Source organism: Eleutherodactylus coqui, chromosome 11 (assembly GCF_035609145.1).
Source record: "Eleutherodactylus coqui strain aEleCoq1 chromosome 11, aEleCoq1.hap1, whole genome shotgun sequence".
Lineage (NCBI taxonomy): Eukaryota > Metazoa > Chordata > Amphibia > Anura > Eleutherodactylidae > Eleutherodactylus > Eleutherodactylus coqui.
In genome coordinates, this window is record NC_089847.1 from 118,048,326 (window position 1) to 118,073,579 (window position 25,254).

Below are 25,254 nucleotides of genomic sequence, written 5' to 3' on the forward strand. Positions count from 1 at the left end.
ATACACACACACACACAGATATACACACACACACACACACAGATATACACACACACACACAGATATACACACACACACACAGATATACACACACAGATATACACACACAGATATACACACACAGATATACACACACAGATATACACACACAGATATACACACACACACACACACAGATATACACACACAGATATACACACACACAGATACACACACACACAGATACACACACACACAGATACACACACACACAGATACACACACACACAGATACACACACACAGATACACACACACACAGATACACACACACACAGATACACACACACACACAGATATACACACACACACAGATATACACACACACACACACACACAGATATACACACACACACACAGATATACACACACAGATATACACACACAGATATACACACACAGATATACACACACAGATATACACACACAGATATACACACACACACACACACACAGATATACACACACAGATATACACACACAGATATACACACACAGATATACACACACAGATATACACACACAGATATACACACACACACACAGATATACACACACACACAGAGATATACACACACACACACACACACAGAGATATACACACACACACACATATACACACACACACACATATACACACACACACATATACACACTTACCCCAGGGCTCGGTCCACTTCTCCTCCATGTGACAGCAGCAGCAGGAGAGGTAAACTCAGAAGCTTCCCCGTTCAGCAGGAAGCAGGGGGGGCAGCACATGATCCCTGTCCCCTGCCGTCCCATGTGACCTCCTCCCTCCTCCCCTGCCGGCCCATGTAAGTACCTCCCTGCTTTTCCTCTCAGGCTGGCTGTTCTGACTGCCACATCATGCGGGGGAAAGAACGGTCAGCCATTAATGCACTGAATGTGCATGGGGGTATGGGGAGGGCAGCCCCGGGGCCCCCTGAGCTCACGGGCCGGGTCGCCATGGCGACCCCAGCACCCCCTGACGCTACGCCTATGGAGCAGTGCAAGGGCTTTGAAAAACCAGCAGAAGATATTGCCGACATGTCGGCAACCTCCTGCTTTGTTTACAGGTTGCCATAGAGACCATCGGCTTGTCAGAAGCAAGCCGATGGTCTCTGTGGCAGGGAGAGCTGGTTGTTAGCTGTCAGAGGACAGCTAGGTACCAGCTCTTACAGCAGAGATCAGAGAAAACCTCCGATCTCTGCTGTGTTAACCCTTTACATGCTGCAGTCTATGTGACTGCAGCATGTAAAGGGCTGTCACTGCAGCATGTGTAAAGGGCTGTCACTGCAGCATGTAAAGGGCTGTCACCATCGGACCCCCGGAATGTGATCAGGGGTCCTGATAGGTCCCTGTGGAAGTCCCCTAAAGGGACAAAAAAAAAAAAAAAGGAAAAAAATTATTAAAAAAATTAAAAAAAACACTTGTCTCCCTTTACTTTGTAAAAAATCAAAAATACAATCACACATGTGGTATCCATGCGTCGTAATGACCCAGAGAAGGAAGTTAATACATTATTTAACCCCTTAATGACATGGCCCCTTTTTTTCTTTTTTCCCCATTTCTTTTTTTCCTCCCCCCTGTTTAAAAAATCACAACTTGTCCCGCAAAAAACAAGCCCTCATATGGCCATGTCAATGGAAAAATGAAAAAGTTATGGCTCTTGAGACGCAACTGCAAAATTAGTTGAAATTCAATGATTAGACCATTTAAAAAAAACCTGCCCTGGTGGGCACGACAGGGTGGTAGGAAACCTGCCACTCAAGGGGTTAAATGGGTAAATCTGCTTCTGGAACTCCTGACATGGATCTAGCGTGAAGTCTGGGTCAGGAAGTGACAGAACTTTTTTTTATTTTGCATGTGGCTTCATGCATGGAAAAAAAAAATCACAGTGTTTAGACTGAAAGTAACGGGACATGGATCTGTTCTGATTTTCACGGTTCTCTTAAAAGTGAATGGAGTATTCTCAACTGTGTTTGTTGTGTGTTACGTCCTTGTCTGGTGTGCCTGCCTGTTACCATCCAGGGCGAGACAGGTTTCCCTAGGTTCCAGTGTGGAGCCGTCCTTATATACATAAATATCCACCATTTACAATAGGTGATGTCACAGCTCACCTCCTACCACCTCCCTGCACAGTCACAGAGCATGCCCACAGATCTCCCCCACAGACGTCAATAGGAGATGATCACAGCTCACCTCCTGGCTGCATAAATCACAGAGCATATGTACAACACTCTCCCATAGATCACAAAGCATGACCACACAGCAAGTCTATAAGTGATGGTCACAGCTCACCTCCTCCCTGTATAGGTCACATGACACAGCTCAGTCTGGGCAAGAACGTGTGTATCTGGGTAAAGAACTGACTCAGAGATAGAAAGCAGAAGGTGGTAGTAAACAGTTCATGCTCTGATTGGGCCACTGTTGCTAGTGGGGGGCCACAGGCCTCAGTATTGGGCCCCACTCTGTTCAATATATTTACCTATGACCTGATAGAGGGGCTGCACTGTAAAATATCAATATTTGCAGATGACAAAATTATACAATATAATCAATGCAACGGAGGACAATGTGCGGCTACAAACGGACCTAGATAAGCTGGGGGCTTGGGCAGAAAAATGGCAAATGAAGTTCAATGTTGATAAATGTAAGGTTATGCACATGGGCAGGAGAAACGGATGTCACCAATATACACTAAATGGGGTACAGCTAGGGAAAAGGGATTTAATAATAATCTTTATATAGCACCAACATATTTCGCAGCGCTGACAATAACAGGAGGATACAGAATGACAAAGGTACAAAAACCATGGTTACGTGTAGTAATCAGTTGATGGAGACAGTAGGGGTGAGGGTCCTGCTCCAATGAGCTTACATACTACAAATAAGGGGGTGATACAGAAGGTAAAGGGGCTGGAGATGTGCACGGTATGGTGGAGTGGAGAGTGTGGGGTGCTATACACAGACAATGGTCAGACTTGAGCTGTGTGGTGGCAGAATCGGTGTGACTGCAGGGGGAGTTGATGGCAGATGGTAGGGATTGCAGTCAGTAGGACAGGCAGCATATAATCAGGTGGAGTACAGAGGGGTTTGGTTTAGGGGATGCGGTATGCCTCCCTGAAGAGGTATGTTTTTAGAGCACGCCTGAAGTTTTGTGTTTCAGGAATTGCCCGGATAGTTTGGGGTAGCGCGTTGCAGAGGACAGGTGCTGCTCTGGAGAAGTCTTGGAAGCGAGAATGAGAGGTTCTAATTAAAGGGGCACTCAGTCTGATTTTATTAGCAGAGCGGAGAGCCTGGGCTGGGTAGTGGATTGAGATGAGGGAAGCAATGTATGGCAGCTCGGTGCTGTGGAGAGCTTTATGGGTGAAGGTGGCAAGTTTAAACCAAGTCCTGGGGCATCCCAACAGTGAGGGGAAAAGTAGAGGAGGTAGAGTCAGCGAAGGAGATGAAAAATAAAATTTTTCTCACCTTTGCATCAGGTTGTGCTTGCTTTCATCTTATGTTTCTTTCATATCCTTCTTTCAGCAGGCAATCCTTTCTACCCTATGCCACTCGATCCCAGTAGCTCTTCGTTTCATAGACAGACGTAAAATAGGAGCTTGGGTTTATGAAAGTAAAAAATCCTCTGCTTTATTGAATAGTGCTCGTTACAACAAGGCTACTACTCAGCAAAGGAGACACTAAAGAGGCGGTTAGACAGGTAGGAGGAGAACCAGGAGAGAGCAGTGTCCTTTAGGCCGATGGAGCGAAGCATACTGAGAAGGAGTTTGTGGTCAACAGTGTCAAACGCTGCGGAGAGATCGAGTAGGATCAGTAGGGAGTAGTCACCCTTCAATTCTATGGAAAAAGACCTGGGGGTATTAGTTGACTGTAGACTTAACTGGAGCAATCAATGCCAGTCAGCTGCTGGGAAAGCTAATAAAGTCTTGGGGTGCATTAGAAGAGGTATAGGGGTGAGGACGAGAACATTATTCTCCCACTATATAAGGCACTTGTCAGGCCCCACATGGAATACTGCGTACAGTTCTGGTAACCGGTGCTCAGGAAAGATGTTGCAGTGCTTGAGGGGTAAGAAGGGCAACTAAATTAATAAACAGAATGGGAGGACTGGAATACCCAGAGAGGCTATCAAAACTGGGATCATTCACACTGAAAAAAAAATTGGGCGGTTAAGGCCCAATGCACACGGACGGAGTTTTGCTATGGAATTCGCCGCCACACACCGCTCGCGAGTTCTGCAGCAATGTCCGTCCGTAGCATGCAACGTAAAATGATTCTTCCAAGCACACGAGCGCAAATTCCTTTTGATTTCCGCTCACGAGGAAGAATCGCAGCATACTCTATTTTTGTGTGAGACTTGCACTGACAGTTTCCATTGCAGTCAATGCAAGCAGTCCTTCCCACGGGGATTTCAAAATGTCAATTTCCAAATCGCTGTGGATCCGCGTAATTGACAGGGATTATTCTGACTGCCATTATGGAGTAGGGAAGGAATTTTTCCCCCAAATGGACTAAAATTGGCTTCTGCCTTATTGCATTTTTTTGCCTTTCTCTGGATCAACAAGGCAGGGGTGGGGGTGGAAACAGGCTGAACTAGATGGACGTTTTCTTCTTTCAGCCTATCATACTATGTTACTACGAGTCCTGGGAGGACACACATGTTCGGTCCCTTTCCCCACAGCCAGGTCTCTGCATAGTGATTCTCCGTTCACTGCAGGCAGCCAGTAGAAATAGTTTTCTGCCATGGCAGTAGAGATGAGAAGACTGATTTTGCAGTGAAGTAAAAAGTCAGCTGCCAGAAGGGTAAGGAGACTGATTGTGTCTAAACCACTCATCCCAAGTGGGTTCTTGCTCAGTGAAGCACGCATGTGTAGTGAATGTACAGCGAGGTGTACGTTGCTGTCAGAACCTAAGGCTTATCTTCAAAAAAAAACAAAACACATTAGACTGTTGAAATTTAACTGCTTGACCCTTATCTGTCCCGACATCTGCTGTGAGGGGGACAGTCAGGAGGCCCCATACATGCTATACATCTAATGTTTATGGCCACCTTAAAGGGCCGCTCCGGTGAAAAATACATTTTTCTATCTCTGTCCCCCACACTTTTATTGCCTATCACACTCTGGCGGTCTCTAATGTATATTGCAGTCACTTGCATGCAGTGCAGCCTCCTGTCTGATACTTATCAGGCACCATTTTGATGCTGGGATTTCTTCCTGTTCATGTTCTCTATGCGCTGCTGACATTCAAAGAAAGGTGATCTACTCAATATTAAATTTAATACACCACAAGTGCAACCGACATGAATGATGTACAGAACCAACAAACTGCACAGATCTTGGAAATACATATATTTATTTTATAATACAATCCGAAATTGGAGGGTTGCTTTAAAGGGGTTGTCCCGCGGCAGCAAGTGGGGTTATACACTTCTGTATGGCAATATTAATGCGAGCGCGAGCACGCCGGAGCGGCCCCATTCAAGAGAACAGAAGAGCCGCACAGCGCAAGTGCGTCTAATGGAAGGAGAAGGCAGCTTTAGTCGGCGCCATGAAGACGAGGATTTAATGCACGATGTATATTACAAAGTGCATTAATATGGCCATACAGAAGTGTATAACCCCACTTGCTGCCGCGGGACAACCCCTTTAAGGTTACCATTTTCTATGTGAATAACATAGTATTAAGCCAGGGCACTTGGCTTCTGGCTTTTGCCTGATATTCTAAGAACCAAATGAGGCCATATCCTTAAGGGGTTAATAGGATCAGCACAGACATCCACACGGACATCCTCTAAAGCTGTGTTCACTCACCTGAGGGGAAGGTTTTTCCACAAAAGCCCCAACTTTACGGGTGAAAAGAATATGGGGAGACTTATTGGGAGAGCTCCTCCCCGCAGTGCAGCTCCCAGATGGGATGTCTGCTTCCTCACTGCACAGAAAAGCAAGGATAAATGTAAAAACTAAGTCACAGTAAGATTGGAAGGTCTATGGACTCATAGGCTGAGGACTTACCTGCTGGAGGTAGTGCCAGTTACATGTGATGGTGAAGTCAAAACCGCTCTGTCATGATCTGCTTGAGTACCATGTGCAGGTTGGGCAGTAATATTGGGCAACCCACCCTCCTTTCCTGGCACCATCATCTATTAATACAAAAAAAAAAATGGGTTAACGAACAATTAGGACCTTGGAGTTACACTTTTCACTATATATAAGGAAACTTGCTGCTGGAATTCATAGTTCTGTCTGCTTACTATACCCCTGACTGACTACAGACCATTCATGCCTGCTAATGGACAAGTCACCTTGGAAACTTTAAAGTCCTGCAGTTGTTGGCCCGTTACATGCCGTTTAACCCGATACAGAAATTTAAGGAGGATGTCAGAATTTTTTTTTTCTTTCTCTCTACACTATTGATGATCTGCCACTTGGGATACATAAAGATCAGCTGTTCGCCAGGCCTGCTGACAGCGCTGGAAGCAAGTAGCACTGTCAACATTGCAACAACCTGGGTTGGTACTGCATTGAATCAATGCTGTACCTGCAGTACCAACTCCGACCACTGCAATACGGACAGCGCTATCTGCTTCCAGGGCTGCTCACACTGACAGCAGCCCAGAAAACAGCAGATGAGAAGGGATCCCGAGTGGCAGACCCCCACCGTTCAACTATTGATGACTTATCCTGAGGATAGATTATCAACAGTAGAAGTCCTGAACAACCCCTTTAAGCAAATCTGCTAATACAAGTATATTCGGGAATTGTTATGAATGCTGTTTCCTTATGCGGAGTTGACAGCACAGCTCCAAGTTGTGGAAGCACACTTTAAACCTTGGATTCAAGCAGGATTCTTTGCAAGGGCTCACACTTCAAAATAAGCTGGCGCATCTTTTGGCCAGAAGAGCACATCTATGCCAGCTATGAGCCGGTGTAGATTTGTTTGTTATGATTTGAAATGATAGTAAATGTGTTGCTCCACAAGATGCCCCACCCTCCCAATAAGCCCCTCCTACTTACCACAAACAAATAGTCACAAATTTGATGTACACCATAACCCGCAACTTACATTTTTATGCCACAAAATTGGCATAAAACCTTTAATAAATGACTCCCATCCCATTGTCTTAAATACAGAGGCCACTACTGACCTTGGATTCCTCATGTAGCTACTCTGGCCAATCAGAGTGGGTGTAGTACACCAATAGTTAAACACTACCAATGCACGGTGGGTATTAGGTGCGTCTAGGGATACAATCATTATTGCGACATATTCCATGTGCTCTATTCTCTAGATAGGCCTTAGGATAAAAACCACCATAGAACTAATGAGACTTGAAGAAAACATTTCCAGAATAGCTAGCACAGCATGTTGGTTCTAATCTACCCCATGACCATAGTTTACTACAAAGTTATCAGCTTCAGAGCAGCCGGCTTTATCCATCAGCTCCCCGCAGCAGCACAAGCTTAGGAGAAAAAGCAGAATCAATACATGATCCCCATCCAAATTTTCCTCCCATTGATCTGGGTGCACTAGAGCTTAGGACAGATAAACTCTCTGTGATGCCATTATTCACGTTACCAGAACCCACGAGATTCGCCACCTCCCCATAAACGTGTTTCATTAATCCTATTCTTGTGCATTAAGCCCGTCTCCTCCTCCCGAGGAGTACCTGGTATGGAAGGGTAGCGCTCACTCCAGCAGCCAAGGCCACAGGGTAGCCCAGGTCTGAGGATGCAGCTCCAAGGACAGTTGGCTGGTAAGAAAGGCGAGAGCTGTACAGCTAGAAAGCGATGAGAGAAAGGAAGAAATAAAGAGATGGAAGAAAGGAAACGCAAGATTAATAAGCAATTATCACACTCCCTTATGCTTTGCTCAATGTGAAGCTGTATGAAGAGATTGTGGGTAGGACTTGTGATCCAACTCACGTTAAAGGAATATTAACCTTATATTTAAGTGAGTTTTCCGGTAGGTTGTTTTTTTTTTTGCTTTTAAGTCATGAAGTAGGAAAAGAATGTTATCAATATAATTCATTCACTATTTCTGCTGCATCACACTATCCATGGGAACATGTATACCGAATGTACTAAAAGTACCCCAAGAGCCGTGTCTGTACTCATTAGCCAATGCAGGAAAGACAATTCTAGGTCGTTTTGCACATTGTCTACTACAACAGAGGGGCAGATATAACAGACGTGCACATTGGCCGCTGCACTTTATTCCTGGGGAAACAATATCGCTTGGATTTTTAAAAACCCACTACAGGCAGATACTACCCTGCCCTCCAGAGCAATCATCTGTGAAGGCCAGAAGTCACTGAAGTAGTTGTCAACATTTCTTGACGATTTATCTCCAACCTATGTGATGGAGAACCACGGTGTTTTGGAGATTCAGACTAGTGATTGCTGGCGGGGTCAGACCAAAGTCTAAAAGGCGAAGTTAGAAGATGGAGAGAAGGTAAAACTGCAAGAATTATGCAGAGTTTGACAAGTGTTGCCATTTACATTTCTGTATGCATGTGTGCATAAATATGCTGAGTTAGGCCGGGTTCACACGGGGCAGAAATCCTGCGGAAATCTCACAGAATGTCCACAGGGGGACCGCATGGAGATTCTGTGAGATTTCCGCAGCCGAAAGGCAGCTTCAAAACCCACACCATTCGCATGGGTATGAGGCGGCTAGACTTCCTGTTCTCTGCTGTGGGAATCTCTCCTGATAGAGAGAAGAGAGCCCGCAGTGGAAACGGCGATACAATTGACATGTTGCCGCTTTCAATTCCACACAGCATGTCAGTTTCAGCGCGGCTTGGCCGCAGCGGACTGCCCACAGTGTGTGGATGAGAGTTTTGCAAATCTCGTCTACTCTGCTGCTTAAGATTGCAAGCGGAAAGTCTGCATGGAAATTCCGCCCCATGTGAACCCAGCCTTACGTTCCCAACATATCTGTGCTATAATAAAGCACAAGACTGGGTCCACATTGCATGTGATGTGTTGGGAAGGTGATAACTATGTCAGAATGTTGGAAGTGGTGTATGAAGCCGGCTCAATAAGCTGACCCCACTATACGGGTAGGTGCTGGCTGTGTTGTATATTGACAATACTTGCCTGCAACAATGGTTTACACCTCTTACGGTAAATGCTGCGATCAATAGCGACCGTGACATCTAAGCCATTAGCAGGGTGGGGAAGGGGGTGTTCCTGACTGCTTGACCTGGATTTAACATGGAATGCCGAGTGTTTATTTTATGTGAGCCTGGGACCTAGTGTAAGCCTCCAAGCCTACACCCTTGTCAGAGGGTATATATCATATAATAGGATAGCGCTAACAGCACAATATACTTCTATACAGAAGTACTGCAGGGTATCATGTGAGCAATCAAGCAATTATATATTCAAGTTGCCTAGTAGGACTGGAGTGCAAAATAAAGACCTTTAACCAAAAAAGAAATGTAATATTATATATATATATATATATATATATACATATATATACCGTATATACTCTAGTATAAGCCGACTGTTTCACCACATTTTTTGTGCTGAAAAAAGCCACCTCGGCTTATACTCGAGCTAGGGTCCCGTACTCAGGCCTCATTAACATGAAAAAAAAATCTATTCTAGTCTCTCCGCAGCTGCCGGGGCTTAGGTGCATCTAGCTGCTTCGGTCCCGTCACTGTAATAAAGTTCTTTCAGCAGGCGGGGATTTAAAATCCCCGCCTGCTGAAAGGGCTGTGTCTGACTGGCTAAGCGTTCAGCCATTCATTGAATGACAGCTGAGCGCTGCTGTGATTGGTCATAGCACTCAGCAAATCACAGCTCAGCCATTCTTTGAAAGAACTTCATTACAGTGACGGGACCCAAGCGGCTAGACGAGCCTGAGCCCCGGCAGCAGCTGAGAGGTAAGTATAAATTTTTTTTTTTTGCTACAACTAGGGAGGATTTTCAGGGAAGGGCTTATATTTAAAGCCCTTCCCCGAAAATCACTGCGGGGGGGTGCCGGCTTATACTCGAATCATTAAGTTTTCCCATTTTTCTTGTGGTAAAATTAGGTGCCTCAGCTTATATTCGGGTTGGCTTATGCGGTAAATTATTTATGTATATAATATAAATATCCCGAAATACGTGTTAAACCACTTTTTCCCCTCATTTATCATATGAAAATACGAACATACATAATTGGTATCATTGCATCCTTAAAAGTTTGAACTATTAAAATGTTGTGTTTTAGACACCAAGTAGGGGGAAAAAAGGCATAATAGTAGAATTGCATTTTTGTGGTCCCCTCAGCTCCCAGACCAAAAAGAAAAAAGTATTCAAAACAGCTGAGCAAAAAGTTATGGGTCTGAGAAAATGTTTCAAAAATAGTAAAACGAGCAAAAAAAGGTTTTATATAAAATTTGTGTTGCTGTAATCGTAATGCCCCTCAGGACAAAATTATCATTACCTTTATACTGCACAATGGACACTGTAACAACTAAGGCCTCATGCACGGATTCAGTGCGGGAAATCCTGCACGGAATCCTCCCGTTCCCGCTGCCTGCGACCGTCAGATGCTTTCTTCTTCTATACGGATGTGGAGCCGGCGCTCTGGTGCACATGCGCAGTACAGATTTCCCAGCGCCATTGCATAGGCGATGATGCAGATCCGCGACACTTCTGCAATGCTGATTGCAGAAGTGCCACAGAAGGGACGGCTACCATTGACTTCAATGGAAGCAGTCCCTGCGTATCCGCTCTAAAAATAGGGCATGCTGCGTTTTATTTTCGGCACGTAGCGGCCGCAAATAAAATCCCTGGTGTGCGTGGAGAGAGGAATCTCCACACAAATTGATGGGCACATTTAGCAGCGGATCGCCCGTGCCTGCTGACAAGCGTGGAATCCGCTGCTCAATTTGCCCCGTGTGCATGAGGCCTAAACCCAAGTATTTATGGTGCAATTGCAATATTCATTGGACCCACCTTAAAAATGTATAAAAGTTTTTCAATATAACATATATTAAAATAGTGTTATAAATAATAAAAAAAACACCACATGCAAAAAAAAACAAGCCCTCATAAGCAAGTTGTGGGAAAAATAAAATGTGTGGCTTTTGGGGAGCAGGAAGCAAAACAAGAAAATAAAAGATGGCCGTGTTGAGTGGGGGCTAGCAGACAAAAAGTATTAAATATGACAGAATTTCACGAGTTATTTTTACGTTTTCACCAAATTCTTTGTGAGATTTTAAATACTACAATGTTGAATATTGGTGTCAAAAAAATGGCCCCCAACCCCCACCCCGAATAATATGAGAGGTCAATCTTTATAAGTACTGCAGTTTACTCTCTATGCATTACAGCAATACACAGGCTCACACAGTATTGGACTCACTTGGTGAGGGAAGGTCAGTCCCATCGTCAGGACCCTGTGGGAGTCTGTAACCACAGGAGTGGCTGTCTGACACTGTGCCTTACTGAGAGTGAACACACACTACACACAATAAGCCAGAGAGAGACGGACAGAAAGAGAGAGCAGACAGGTAAGATATGGCTGCAGATACCAGGCTTCACTTTACTGAACCCTTGAACTGAATCTCCACCTGTTTAACAACGTGTCAATATTAGATCCAAAAATTCTGTGTAGATTGGATTTCTTAATGTGTCGGCGCTCCATTTATTTGACACAGAGCACAAAATCACCTGCGTGTACTTAGATTACATATGTACCTATGTGCTATGGAAAGCGCAGTTACATGTCAAGTTTGGATTGCAGAGACCCCCAATGATCACTAGAACAAACCAGCTGAAGTAGTCATCGGAGCGCTCCACCATTCTCTAGCTGAAGATGGGCTCATAGACCTTCTATTGAGCCAGTCTTCAGCCAGCAGAGTGACAGCACTCGGATGAGGGTTTCAGCTGCTTTGTTCTAGCGATTGTTTCTCATCATGATCAAAACGTTTGACATGTTTCTATGACATCTCAAAAGCTTTTGGAAGTTGCAGTTAGGCGGTATTCACACAGGCGAAGCGTTTTTGCGCAAAAAACACACAATCTGATTTATATTAAACGTTTCGCGTGTGGAGAAAAAAACAAAAAAAAAACAATCGCATCTGGTTCCGATATAAAAAAACAGATCGCACTCAAATGTTCTGCAATTTTTTTTCCTCCACGCTTTCATATTAGGAAAAAAGGGCAAAGAAACAGAACATGCAGCAATTTTTCAAACTCGGACAATTGGTCAAAGAGAAAATTAAACCCATTGAAATACATAGTAACATAGTATGTTAGGCTGAAGGGAGACAGTGTCCATCTAGCTCAGCCTGTTTCCACCTCCTCCTTGTTGATCCAGAGGAAGGCAAAAAACCCCGAATGAGGCAGAATTAGCCCATCTGGGGGAAAACATTCCTTCCCAACTCTATAATGGCAGTCAGAATATTCCCTGGATCAATGAAGAAAAAGGGAGTAGAGATGAGTGAACGTACTCGTCCGAGCTTGATGCTCGTTCGAGTATTAGCGTGTTCGGGATGCTCGTTATTTGTAACGAGTACCACGCGATGTTCGGGTTACTTTCACTTTCATCTCTGAGACGTTAGCGCGCTTTTCTGGCCAATAGAAAGACAGGGAAGGCATTACAACTTCCCCCTGCGACGTTCAAGCCCTATGCCACCCCCCTGCTGTGAGTGGCTGGGGAGATCAGGTGTCACCCGAGTATATAAATCGGCCCCTCCCGCGGCTCGCCACAGATGCGTTCTGCCATAGCTCAGGGAAAGTGCTGCTGATGCCGGAGCTGCTATAGGGAGAGTGTTAGGAGTATTTTAGGCTTCAAGAACCCCAACGGTCCTTCTTAGGGCTACATCCAACCGTGTGCAGTAGTGTGGAGGCTGCTTTTTGCAGTGTTGCACTTTTTTTTTTTTTTTGTGTATCGGCCGTGCAGAGCATTGCGTCCTGCAGTAATTATTATACATCGTCCAGGGCCAGTAGTGCTGGTGAGGCAGGGACAGAAAACATATTAATAGAATATAGGCAGTGTGCCTTTCCAAAAACATTTGTGAAAAAACATCTATTTGGGCTGCCTGTGACCGTCCTCTGTGTACTGGGTCTCTGCTGGGGCTAGTTGTCCTCCTAATTCATATGCAGCCAGCTAAGTGTTACAGCAGGCTTGCACAAAATTATTTCCTGGCTCTGTGTTGGCAGTTACATCACCGCTGTATTGCAGTCCACAGTGCTACAGTTTGCAGTTAGTTGACATACTCCAGGGCCAGTAGTGGTGAGGCAGGGACAGAAGACATATTAATAGAAAATAGGCAGTGTGCAAAAGGCAAAAATAGGCAGTGTGTAAAAATTGTTGGGAGGGGGGGGGCCCACTCTTGCCGCTATTGTGGCTTAATGGTGGGACCTGTGAACTTGTGATGCAGCCCAACATGTAGCCCCTCGCCTGCCCTATCCGTTGCTGTGTCGTTCCCATCACTTTCTTGAATTGCCAAGATTTTCACAAATGAAAACCTTAGCGAGCATCGGCGATATACAAAAATGCTCGGGTCGTCCATTGACTTCAATGGGGTTCGTTATTCGAAACGAACCCTCGAGCATCGCGATAATTTCGTCCCGAGTAACGAGCACCCGAGCATTTTGGTGCTCGCTCATCTCTAAAAGGAGTTCTTTTTCCATCTTGAAATCTGGCAGAACTTGAACGGGGAAAAAATATTGCCTGCGTGAATACACCCACAATCTTTAAAAATAATGATGATGTTTTGGCTTCTGCAGCCACCACTAAAATGAGCTGACTACATATTGTGTTATCATTGGGTCTAGTCTGTAATACTATGCAGTCAGCTCCCTCTAGTGGTGGCTGCAGGTAGCTTTTAAATCTATGTCTGCAGCGAATATGCAGCTGTGTCAGAAAAACTGAGCCCCTCCTATAATCAAGATATAAAGAATATAATCTTCAGCGGTTTTTGAACGCTTTCTTTTCTTTAACTCTAACAAAGGTAGTCAAGGGTTGACATTCGCTTTGAAACCTCACGCTGCTAAAATACTTTTTTAAATAAACCATGAAGGAACCAACTTTATAAATTGAAATGATACCATCACAACCATCTGAAAGGCTTCAGTTTTCTTAAGAGATGTGGTTAATGAAATCTGCTACAGTGAGTATCTGCACATGGCAGGATGATGGGTTATGCTGTAAATGCAGCGCAAACTTACCTGTGATGGAGGGGATGTAGAAAAGGATGTGGCACAGACATCCTGGGAATCCTCCACAGATGGGTATGCAGCTCCTGGCTCCTCGGGTGCCCTGTTGGGATACATTAAAACAAAGTGTTAAGAAAATTGTAGATCAATATATCAGTTAATTGTTCTTTTATTGGATTGTAAACTAAGAAAGATATAGCCTGTTGCTAGTATGAGTAGTTAAAGGGTTAAACGAAAACTTTTCTATACCATTACGGGGTAGACAGACAAGATAAGAATCTCCAGACTGCCTCCCTTGCATTCCTTTTCACTGAATTCATAACGGTCTCATTGTATGTTATAGTAGCGCCTTAAGAGGTGTAACTTATGTTAATCATTTTTATTTCAGCCTATTATGTATTGGAGGTATACACTTTTGCTGTGATGTCATTTATGCTATATATGCTCTGACCACCTTAGAATAAATTAGAAATCACTTGATACTACTGGTATTAATTTGTATTTCTCCTGAGCTCAGATTACTACACGGAATCTGATAGTCTTCTTCTTGGTAAACAAATTCTCTCTACATTTTTGGTCCTTCGAGCCGGAATCACTCACTGCAGAGGGAGAGGACAGCCTGGCTGTGAAAAGAAGGGTCTGAAGTACTCTCCGATCATTAAAAGACCTCCGTCTTGCTTAGACGTAATTAGAGGCCAGTCGGGCATCCTGTCTGAAACAGTGACGTTTTTCCGAACTAGCCGGAGAATTTGGAAGCCTCCCAGATAACGTGTAGTAAGTATAACAATGGTTAAACTTTTCTTCTCTCTTCTTCTTCTTCTGTATACTTTAGTGTTAGTAGAATTTACAATGTGTATTGTAAATGAGAGGCAATCATAGACGAAGGGACAATAGCAGTAGTCTATGTGAAATGTGTAAGGTAAATGAGAAGTATAGACGAATGGGTTGCCAAAGGGGCAATAGCAGTAGTCTATGTGAGACCATAGCCATTGTGAGAAGGCTACAGGAAAGAATTAACTCCGTGCGACACGTAAAAAGTGGTTAGATGACGTCATGGGACACAGGGGTGTCCAGGAACTTTACTTCTTATCTTTCTATTACTTTCTCTTTGATATTGTGTTATAGAGTAACTAAGAATATGAAGAGGGCGGCCGCCTACTAACATAATGTACTATTTGTATTGCTGTCTTATATTGCATGAAGCGGATGTGTGAGTGATTGAGATGAGTGGAATAAATAAATAAATTAAAAGTCCTAGTTGTAAAGAATTATGTGATAAAATACGGACAAAATCAGCTAAAAGATCAGCAGAAATACGGATTATCCGCTGCTGAAGTCTGGTTAAAAGAAGCCCCAAACTGTCACGCCCATATAAAAATAGACGCCCGACAGTCTGATGAACAATTCAAAGGGTTAATGGGGAGTTCCAATTGAATGAAAAATAGAGAGAGCAGATAGAATAATTCTATGGCCAGATTGGAGTTCTGTAGAAGGAAATTAGAATGGGAGGGGAGGAGATGGTGGACCCCTTCCATAGTATAATCAGGGGGCATGAGAGATGATCCTAATGCTGCATATAATCAGCCATTAAGGAACACGTTAGTAAGTGCAGTGAAGAAAGAAATAGGAGGTTATATAACGAAGCATATGGTTACCCTTAGAACAAGATCGTTGCAGGATGTTTTTCAATATGCAAAACATGCAGAAAAGTGTTACAAAGAAAAGGGTCAGAAAGTGGTTTTTTTTATACAGGGAGAGGAATGTGATATGATGGTTCAAGAAAGTAAGAGAGGTCATTGGACAGCGAGAGGATGTTAAAGTAGAGACAGAGGAAGAAGCAGAGGTGGGATGCAGCTCGGGGATTTAAATGTGTGTTTGAATAATGGAAGTCTAGTGATTTTGCCTGAGAGTGCCCTGAGAAACAATGTTCTCAGCGACCTTGGGGAAAAATGACTAGGAGGGGTCGATGTACAACACTTGGAGGATCTCATGGCAATCTCCACTGCCTGAGATAGATCTCCAGGTGAATGGGCGGATGATTACTTTCCTGGTGGGCTAAGGAGCCACCAGGACATTAATACATCCCAATATGTAGCCAATGTTAAATGTAGTAATAGTCATATCCTGGTAAGAGGGGTTAATGGCCGGACCCACAGGGAATCCCTCTCTGAACCAGTTATAACAGACCTAGAGACAAATAAGCCTGTGAAATGTCAGATTATATAGTCCCGAATATGTCCAGTAAATGTGTTGTAATGAGATATTATGATAAAATTAGGTATACCTTCACCAGAGTACCTCAGGGCTGCTGTGAATCTCCAACAATTGTCTCCCAGGCTATGTCAGTACACTTAGCCCAGTTCCAGCCTCTTAGAGGTAGTCAGCGACTACTGCATGTTGGTAGTCAGCAGCAGACAGTGGAGAGAATTGTGGGGGGACACAGTCGTACTCTTGAGGTTTCTTTATGAGCAAGGCCATAAAGTAAACATGTAGAAACTCCAATACGGTCAGCAAACGGTTAAATATTTGGGGTATAACCTGTCAGATGAAGGTAGGCAAGCAATTCTGGAGGTCCCAAAACTATGAGCAAATGATCTCCTTTTTGGGAATGAGAATGTTACGTGTGCTGCTGGGATTTGTTGTTCTATTGTGTTTCCAGCAGCACAGCACTCACAGGGTTAATGATTGAGCTGGCTGGGTGTGGTACTGTCTGCTAGCCAATCCCCTGGTCAGTCACTGCATGACCCCTCAGGCGAGCAGTCATGAATGCTTGTCCGGTGAGGTTTGCAGTGTGACTTGGTTCATGTCCGTTTGTACGTTTATATTCTGTCAGTTTTGTGTTAGCTTGCTGTGTGTCCTGCTATCGGTGTCCTGTCCTGTTGCTGCGTACGGTGTGAACGGTGTCCGGTTCTGCTGGACTCCTGGTTAGTGTAGGGACTAGCAGTATAACCAGGAGCCGTGAAGTGGCCTGCTAGCTTTCAACATCTTGTACAACATGTCAACCAATACCTGGTATTTATATTCAGCTTCCAATCTGTTACTAGTGGTTGCATGTTGTATGCAGTGTATTCTGGGTCTGTCATGTGGCATGTGAATGCATCCTGTTCTGGTGTGTGGCTCCTAGGATCAGCTAGGGCCCAGATCCGAAGACCGCTGGGCTGCCCTTATTAGGGCAATGTCCCCGCTTAGGTAGGGCCACTGTCATCCTCCCTTGTAGCACAGGGTCAGTTGCCTGAAACCGGTGTGAGTCCCGTGTGACCCTGGTGATACCCGTGTGCGTCCCCTTTGGTCATGATCATGTGGGTTCCGTGCTTTGCTTGCCCACACGATCGTAACAGACAAACTTCTATAGCTCCTGGATCTCAAATTCTGCATCTCTGACAGCGCTTCTTACCAGAATCATCTATGATGACCCTCTGGCTGCAGCCGGCAGGATCCAGTGAGATGGGCCTCTGAGGAAGCCTTTGTCAGGTTAAAACAGACTCTGGTGGGCACATCAGTCTGGGGGGCTGCTGAACTAGAGCAAGCCCTTTGTGCTAACTGTTGACTCAGGAGAAGGATATATCACCTCTGTGTTAACTCAGGAACACGGTGGAAAACAGACTGCTGGCATACTACTCTGCAGACTAGATCCAGTGGCCGAGCGCTCCCACCCTGTGTACAAGTGGTAGTCAGACCTTCTGCCACTATAGTGCTGTCCCCCCACACACTGAGTACCGTACGCAGTTAGTTATACTCATATCTTAGTCCTCCTAGACATCCCCCTGCAGGGCACTACTGCTCTCAGCCACACCTGACAACCTAGGGATGTACTACGCTCCATCCATCCACCTTACTGCCTATTTCTTCAGACGGTCCCCCATACAACTGTCTAGGAGAGATGGCACATGAGGTGTTACTCAGACCAGATCTGCAGGATGTATCTCTTGTAGATGCTGAATACACTCTTTGTAGATGGGCTGTACATCTCCGTTAAAAAAAAAAAAAAAAAAAGCTATCTTACCTAAATCGTTCTTCAGATGTGCAGCAGTTTTGAGCCATGGCCTGTGTCATGTCTCAACAGGGGGGATGGTAGCACTCATATGGACAGTGTTCACAGCCTAGGGGTTTACAAACTACTCTAAAAAAAATTTTTTTTGTCTTGTATTATTTGTGCTAAACAATGCAGAAGGGAGTATAAGACCAGGAGGGGGCGCCGTCCGACACATGGGGGATGCTGGGAGAGCTCTGGGTGTAACTTCTATAGAAGGAGTGACGAGCGCCATACTGGTAGATCTGCTCCCTGACCTACTGACTGCAATCCCTGCTAGCCATCATAAACCGCTCCTGCAGTCACACCGTTTCTGCCGTCACACGGCTAAATGTCTGACCATTGTCTATGTGTATAGCATACCGTGCACATCTCCACCCCGCCATACCGTGCACATCTCCACCCCACCATACCGTGCACATCTCCACCCCACCATACCGTGCACATCTCCACCCCGCCATACCGTGCACATCTTCACCCCGCCATACTGTGCACATCTCCAGCCCTTTACCTTCTGTATCACCCCATTACCTGTAGTATGTAAGCTGGTTGGAGCAGGACCCTCACCCCTATTGTCTCCATCAGCTGATTACTATGTAACCGTGGTTCTGTAATGTTTGTACTTCTGTCTTTCTGTATCCCTTGTCTATGTAAGCGCTGCGGAATATGTTGGCGCTATACACAAAGATTATTATAGATGTGTGTCAGATGAGGGACTTGTTGGCATTGCACACAAAGGGGTAAGGCGTGGCTAGATGCTTGCCTGGCTTGATAGTACTCCTAGTCAGGCCACGTCCCTGGTGGCCATCTTAGTGCTAGTCATGGCCTGCGGCCATTTTAGTACCTGCTGTAAGACCTTCAGCCGCCGCCCAGACGCCATCTTGGCTCCTTACATCCCATAGCTGTACCTTCTACCTGGCATCCCAATGTTTGCACTTGTAGTACACAACACCAGTGATTAGTGCCTTCTCTGAACTGCATAGGAATAGTCAGCAGCCTCCATCACTGTCCTCTGTGTGTTGATGATATGTTGTCTATCTTATTAAGTGTGTGCTATAAGATGGGGTCAGCTCACAAATGGTTAAATCATCTGTTACATGGGAATGCTTCTTTCACCCTCGCCCCCACCTTTCAGCTTTAGAGTTCAGTGAGGGAGGGAGGGGGTATGTGACTGACTCTAGCCATGCTCTGCTTGCTTGATATGAATAGACCTGTAATGAAGATGATCAGGAATGAAGTTTAGTATAAACCTGTGTGAACAGGGAACGTCCATTCTTGCTGTTATTTGTGTACATGTCCGTTCTGTGATTGGTTTGCAGTGATTTTGATTGTTAAATGGTGTTTTCAATGTGATAATGTCATGTAAGATATAATAATAATGAAGTTGTTGATAATGTGAGAGCTGAGTGTCCCTATTAAGGGGAGGATAGCACAAGGATGCTGCAGTTATCTGTAGGAGTCCAGCCACAGCTAAAGCTCTGTTTATCTTACTCATCACCTCTCCCTGATAAGAGAAATTCCTGAGGGGGGGTTGTTAACGTTGGAGGATCAAGCGACTGCAGATGATTGGAGTAGTAGTACTTGTGTGAATCTTAATGTTATGCAGTAAATATTGTGTATAGAGAATGTTAATAATTATAGGAGATAGAAAGACTTGACCCCACGATAGATAACAGTTAATGACAAGTCCTCACGCTGTGATGAACGTAAGATGTGTGATTAAGCTTCTTAACTGTACCTACCCCCTACAGATAAGTGATCCATGTTATACATTGAGTTTGCTGTTTCCACCTGTGAGCAGGGACCAAATACCTGCTGTTGCCTCTGATCCTGGGGTTATACTTGCTTCGCGCTACCTGGTAATGGGACTGAGGCAGACTACGGGAGACTGCCTGAGGGATGCTGTGCGGAGAGGAGAACCGTAAAGGGCACGCTGTCTCTGGGATATGGCCTGAGCTGCAGAGAGCACGCACAGACGTGTGATGGTTGTGTGGTGACCGGGCCTAGAACAGGTGCCAGGTACAGCCCCTAACGGGATTGTGCTTGGTACAACTGATAATGCCTATGTACCTCATGACCTCCGAGGGCAACAGCAAGGGCCGTATCTGGAGAACTAGGGACACCTCTCCCAAAGGTTCCTCTGACCCATCGGGGTCCCAAGGGGGGTACCGGACGAGTATGGGACGAGAAATCGGATGGCTGCAGGGGGGTTTGAGTCTCTTCTTGCATGGTGGGTAACAGTGAATAAAAATGTAGACTGGATATATATATATATTATAACCAACAGAGATTTGTTAATTATACAAGAGATGCAATCAAGGGCCTAGAGGAACAACTAGGACACACCTTACACTTATTGCATGGCAAAATAGAATGGCTCTTGTTATGTTACTAGCAGAAAAAGGAGGAGTTTGTAAAATGATTGGAGGATATTGCTGTACTTTCATTCCTAATAACACAGCACCTGATGGTAGTGTTACTCGAGCACTGGAAGGGTTAAATGCATAATAAAATGAACTAGCTGATAACTCTGGCATAGACGATCCATTCACAGACTGGTTGGAAAACTTGTTCGGACACCGGTCACAAGTCATATACTCCACACTAGTCTCTATGTCAGTATTTGCCTCCATTCTAGTACTTTGCGGTTGCTGCTGTATCCGAGGACTGTTACAAAACCTTATTATTATTAATACTTCCATCACCAAAACTATGTTTCAAAATATACAAGATGACGAAGAACAAGATCACTTACTGGGTCAGGTGACCACCTCTGTATGACAAGTGATGGTTAAAAGTTCTACGAAGAAAGCGCCATTTTACTTTGATGATTTTGAAGTGTGACATTCTGATTCCAGTGCGTTCTGATTGTACCGGAGGATCGCTCTAAATAACTGATGGACACTTCGATAAGTAAGACTTTATATCATGATGGACAATGATTTATATATGAAGAAAGAAGCATCAATCTCATAATAAATCAAGGCCAAGCTTCTCTTGGGGGCGGGCCTAATTGTGGGTACAATTGGGGGAAGAACTTTATAAAGATATATTTGCATCAATGAAATATTTTTATATGAAATAATTACATACTTAGTCTTGAAATGTGAACCCAGGCGTCCTGGTAATAAAGCTTCGGGCCGTAGCCAGGGGGTCTGTGGTAGAGTCATTTTATATGTGTATTTACTATTATACTGTGCTGATGTATTGATCTAAAGTGGGGAATGTTAAGAAAATTGTAGATCAATATATCAGTTAATTGTTCTTTTATTGGATTGTAAACTAAGAAAGATATAGCCTGTTGCTAGTATGAGTAGTTAAAGGGTTAAACGAAAACTTTTCTATACCATTACGGGGTAGACAGACAAGATAAGAATCTCCAGACTGCCTCCCTTGCATTCCTTTTCACTGAATTCATAACGGTCTCATTGTATGTTATAGTAGCGCCTTAAGAGGTGTAACTTATGTTAATCATTTTTATTTCAGCCTATTATGTATTGGAGGTATACACTTTTGCTGTGATGTCATTTATGCTATATATGCTCTGACCACCTTAGAATAAATTAGAAATCACTTGATACTACTGGTATTAATTTGTATTTCTCCTGAGCTCAGATTACTACACGGAATCTGATAGTCTTCTTCTTGGTAAACAAATTCTCTCTACACAAAGCCCATGCAAAAGAATGATCTCAGACTATTATAGAAGTGCAAATACCATACTTATTTAGTGTGTGATACACCCAGCACTGCTATAGGACGGACACAAAAGATCTGCTTATCTGGCCGAACTGACCAGATTGGTGGCTTCAGTAGCCACAAAGACACCTATTAAGGTCTTTTACCACAAACTAAAACAAAGCACATACCCGAGGTACAAAGTCTGCACTGAAAGGGGTCATTTGGCTTCTTAGCTAAGGCTACATGGCGACATTGGTTGCAATGCACGTTGTTCAGGCATAAATTGCATCGAGATGTTAGTGAATTAGGTAAACGATTGCTTACCCGCTGCTTTAATGCAGAATTAACCCTTTGCAGTCCAATTTTGAATTCAGGGTTTTTTAGGGAATTTTCTCTTTCTGCCATTACACAATGACACCCCCTGCTGGCTAGAGCCAGTACTGCGGTATTCTGGAGAGGCCCCCTGACAACAGAGCGGCCAGTAATATACAGTAAGAATACCCTGCCGTACGTCTTCCGATATCAGAAGCTGTACAGCCTTCATTCAGAATGTCTTTAGACGTCATATAGTGGATTGGAAAGGGTTAATAGCTATGGTCCAGGCTGCCGTTAGGGTTGTTTTACCTCAAAATATTTTTATTGAAAGAAATTTTTCCTTTTAACAATTACGCAAAATTTTCCCCTCGCATACCCAGTCATATCCACTGCGGTATGAGTTATGTTCCGGGGGGATGGGGGTTCATGTCAGATGACCTTTCATCGATTCTATGGAATTTTGGAACTCTTGCCATATTTTTCAGCCTGTCTTGCATGAAAGGGAAGAGTAAGGGGGGCATAGAAATGGGTGAAGGGAAGGGGGAGAAATGGAAAGGGAGGGAAAACTGGAGTGGAGGGGGGCACAAACTTTGGGTCTGATCGTTTGATCCTTTACAACTGTACAAATAACAATAAACTAAGTTGACACCCTACTTATTACTAGTTCCATTTCTTGCTTCTCTCCTCTCTCGCATATATTCATAGAATCATAGAATGGTAAAGTTGGAAGGATCCCTGGGGTCATCGCGTCCAACCCCTTGCTCAGTGCAGGATTCACTAAATCATCCCAGACAGATATTTTTCCAGCCTTTGTTTGAACACTTCTATGGAAGAAGAACTCACCACCTCCCGTGGTAACCTGTTCAACTCAGTGATCACTCTCACTATTCTCAGGTAAGCCCGAGCTATTGCTTTCAATAACGCGCCTCTAGCCAACACATGGGTCCTCCCCACATCCTCTAGGTCACGTTATACCCCCTAGATAGGGGGGTCCCGGGACATGGACCTCTCTATATACCATGTGGACATTTTAAAACCTAAATCCCATAGTTCCTGCTGTTTAGCTTAGAAGTCAGTCTTTTCTATTCAAGCTTTGGAGATCCACATCAAGGCTCTCATAGATGTGCAGTGAGACTGAATGCTAGTCCACACAGTACGCGCTGTGCAAATTGGGTTGTCAGCGTGTCTGTATGTGCGTTTGTGGAGGTTTGGCATTGTCACATAGTCAACAGCGACCAAGATGAGAGCTAATAATTCTGCGATAAAGCACTGGGTAAGACAATTCCCAGAACTACCTTTTACCTAAAGTTTACAAATGGGAGTACAAACAGGATAACTTCTGAGTGCTTCTTTAACTTGTCATCACGTTTGAGCCCCATAAACTATGTTATGGGGCTCAGACATGAAGGAATGCGGAGTGGCGTTTGATACCGGATGCCACACTCCTGCGCTGTCTCTGCCAGCAACACAGCTTACCTCTTTTCTGCTCACAGTGTGCACGCTCTACTACATATAAATTGGAGAGTGCATGCAAACAGCAAGCTGAAAAAAGTATCACTACGCACGTGCCAACTTCAGGGGGGCACAGCGCAGGAATTGGGTGCCTGGTGAGCATCAAACACCACCACTCCTTCCATCATGTTTGAGCGCCATAACGTAGTTATCGTTAACAGATAAGACATCATGGCCATAACTAGACATCTACCTGAATAGACTGTTACAGTAATAATATATATTCTATATTATATATATTTTCTATGCTTCTCACATCAGCCTATGCAGACACACATTATATATATATATATATATATATATATATATATATATATATATATATATATATATATATATATATATATCTTCCTTCCATCTAAATGGTTAACGTTTTGTATGCTGGAATGTACAAGATGCTTCTGTGACTCCCACACTTCTTTCCCAGGACAAAAGTTGTTGAGAGCACTCTGAGGCCCCCACCATCGCATTTTAAAGGATAATGAACACAGGATAAGTTTATTTTCTTAGGAATCACGTATTTTAGTAGTAACACACACCTTAAGGCGTTAACATATGTTAGTCATTGCAAACTAAGCCAATCATGAGTTGTTATGACTTTAGGGGCATGTATCTCTATTGCTATGTCATTTGGGATAGTGATGCTATTAATAGATCAGAAGCTTACTGATGTTGACAAACATTGTGTCAGTGTCAATTACTCTGCATGCATGCACTTCTCATTGTAACCAATTTGGAGCAGTACAGTGAAGTCAGAGGGATATGATGTATTTCCCATAACAAGACCTATGGTTTTACTGTATTTTCTTTTACAAGTCAAGTAATTAGGGGAGATCCATAGATCCTGATTTTAAAGAAAATGACAATTTCCACGAACTGTGAATCTACATGTACCAGCAGAGATAGTGTCTTGACTTCCACAAGAGATCAGAAAGGTTAAAACGAGCTACAACATATGTCCTATCAGTTGTTATACATTTACAAGATGTGTGTAATCTGAGTAGATTCTGAGCTGATGTCCTCTGTGGCTCTAGACGGTATGTGTGCATGCTGCCTGTGTCCTCACCCGTAGTTGCAGGGATGCATGTGTGAGGTACTGGGGAAAGGTCGGTCAACAAAATGATCAATAATAATCCCCATGATGGGCTGGGTCCTTTCATACTGCCTGAAATGCAACAAACACATTGATGTTATTGAGCTGCTGGGCCTAGTTGTCCTATAGACGCTTACTGCCATCTATCTTGTAGCTAAATTTATCCTTGGGTGTAGGGGTATTGGCATACAAATCTAGTATAATGGAAGTGTATGATAAGGCACTGAACTAGTCTAGAAGTGTGCATTGTGAATAATGACGTACACGTTATTTTATCGGGAGTCTACCGTATAACTGCATACCTGTGGCGACTTGGCTTACCGAGTAGACATGAAAGCCAGATTGGTTCTATAGGCGCAGGTCAATGTTAGGGTTCCAATGGGGGTCCCTACGGTCCCGACACGTACTGCTTGG

General features: G+C 44.0%; 1 protein-coding gene across 1 annotated transcript; it reads right to left on the reverse strand.

Moving 5' to 3' along the window:
• Nucleotides 1-5,809: 5,809 nt before the first annotated feature.
• On the reverse strand, nt 5,810-25,254 carry LOC136581778 (autophagy-related protein 13-like). Its single transcript, XM_066582400.1, has 7 exons — nt 25,162-25,254; nt 24,814-24,912; nt 14,222-14,312; nt 11,409-11,507; nt 7,714-7,824; nt 6,059-6,186; nt 5,810-5,975 (listed from the first exon to the last, which is right to left on the reverse strand). Exons 1-7 carry the CDS (start codon nt 25,170-25,172, stop codon nt 5,810-5,812), a joined length of 705 nt encoding a protein of 234 aa, XP_066438497.1. The 5' UTR covers nt 25,173-25,254.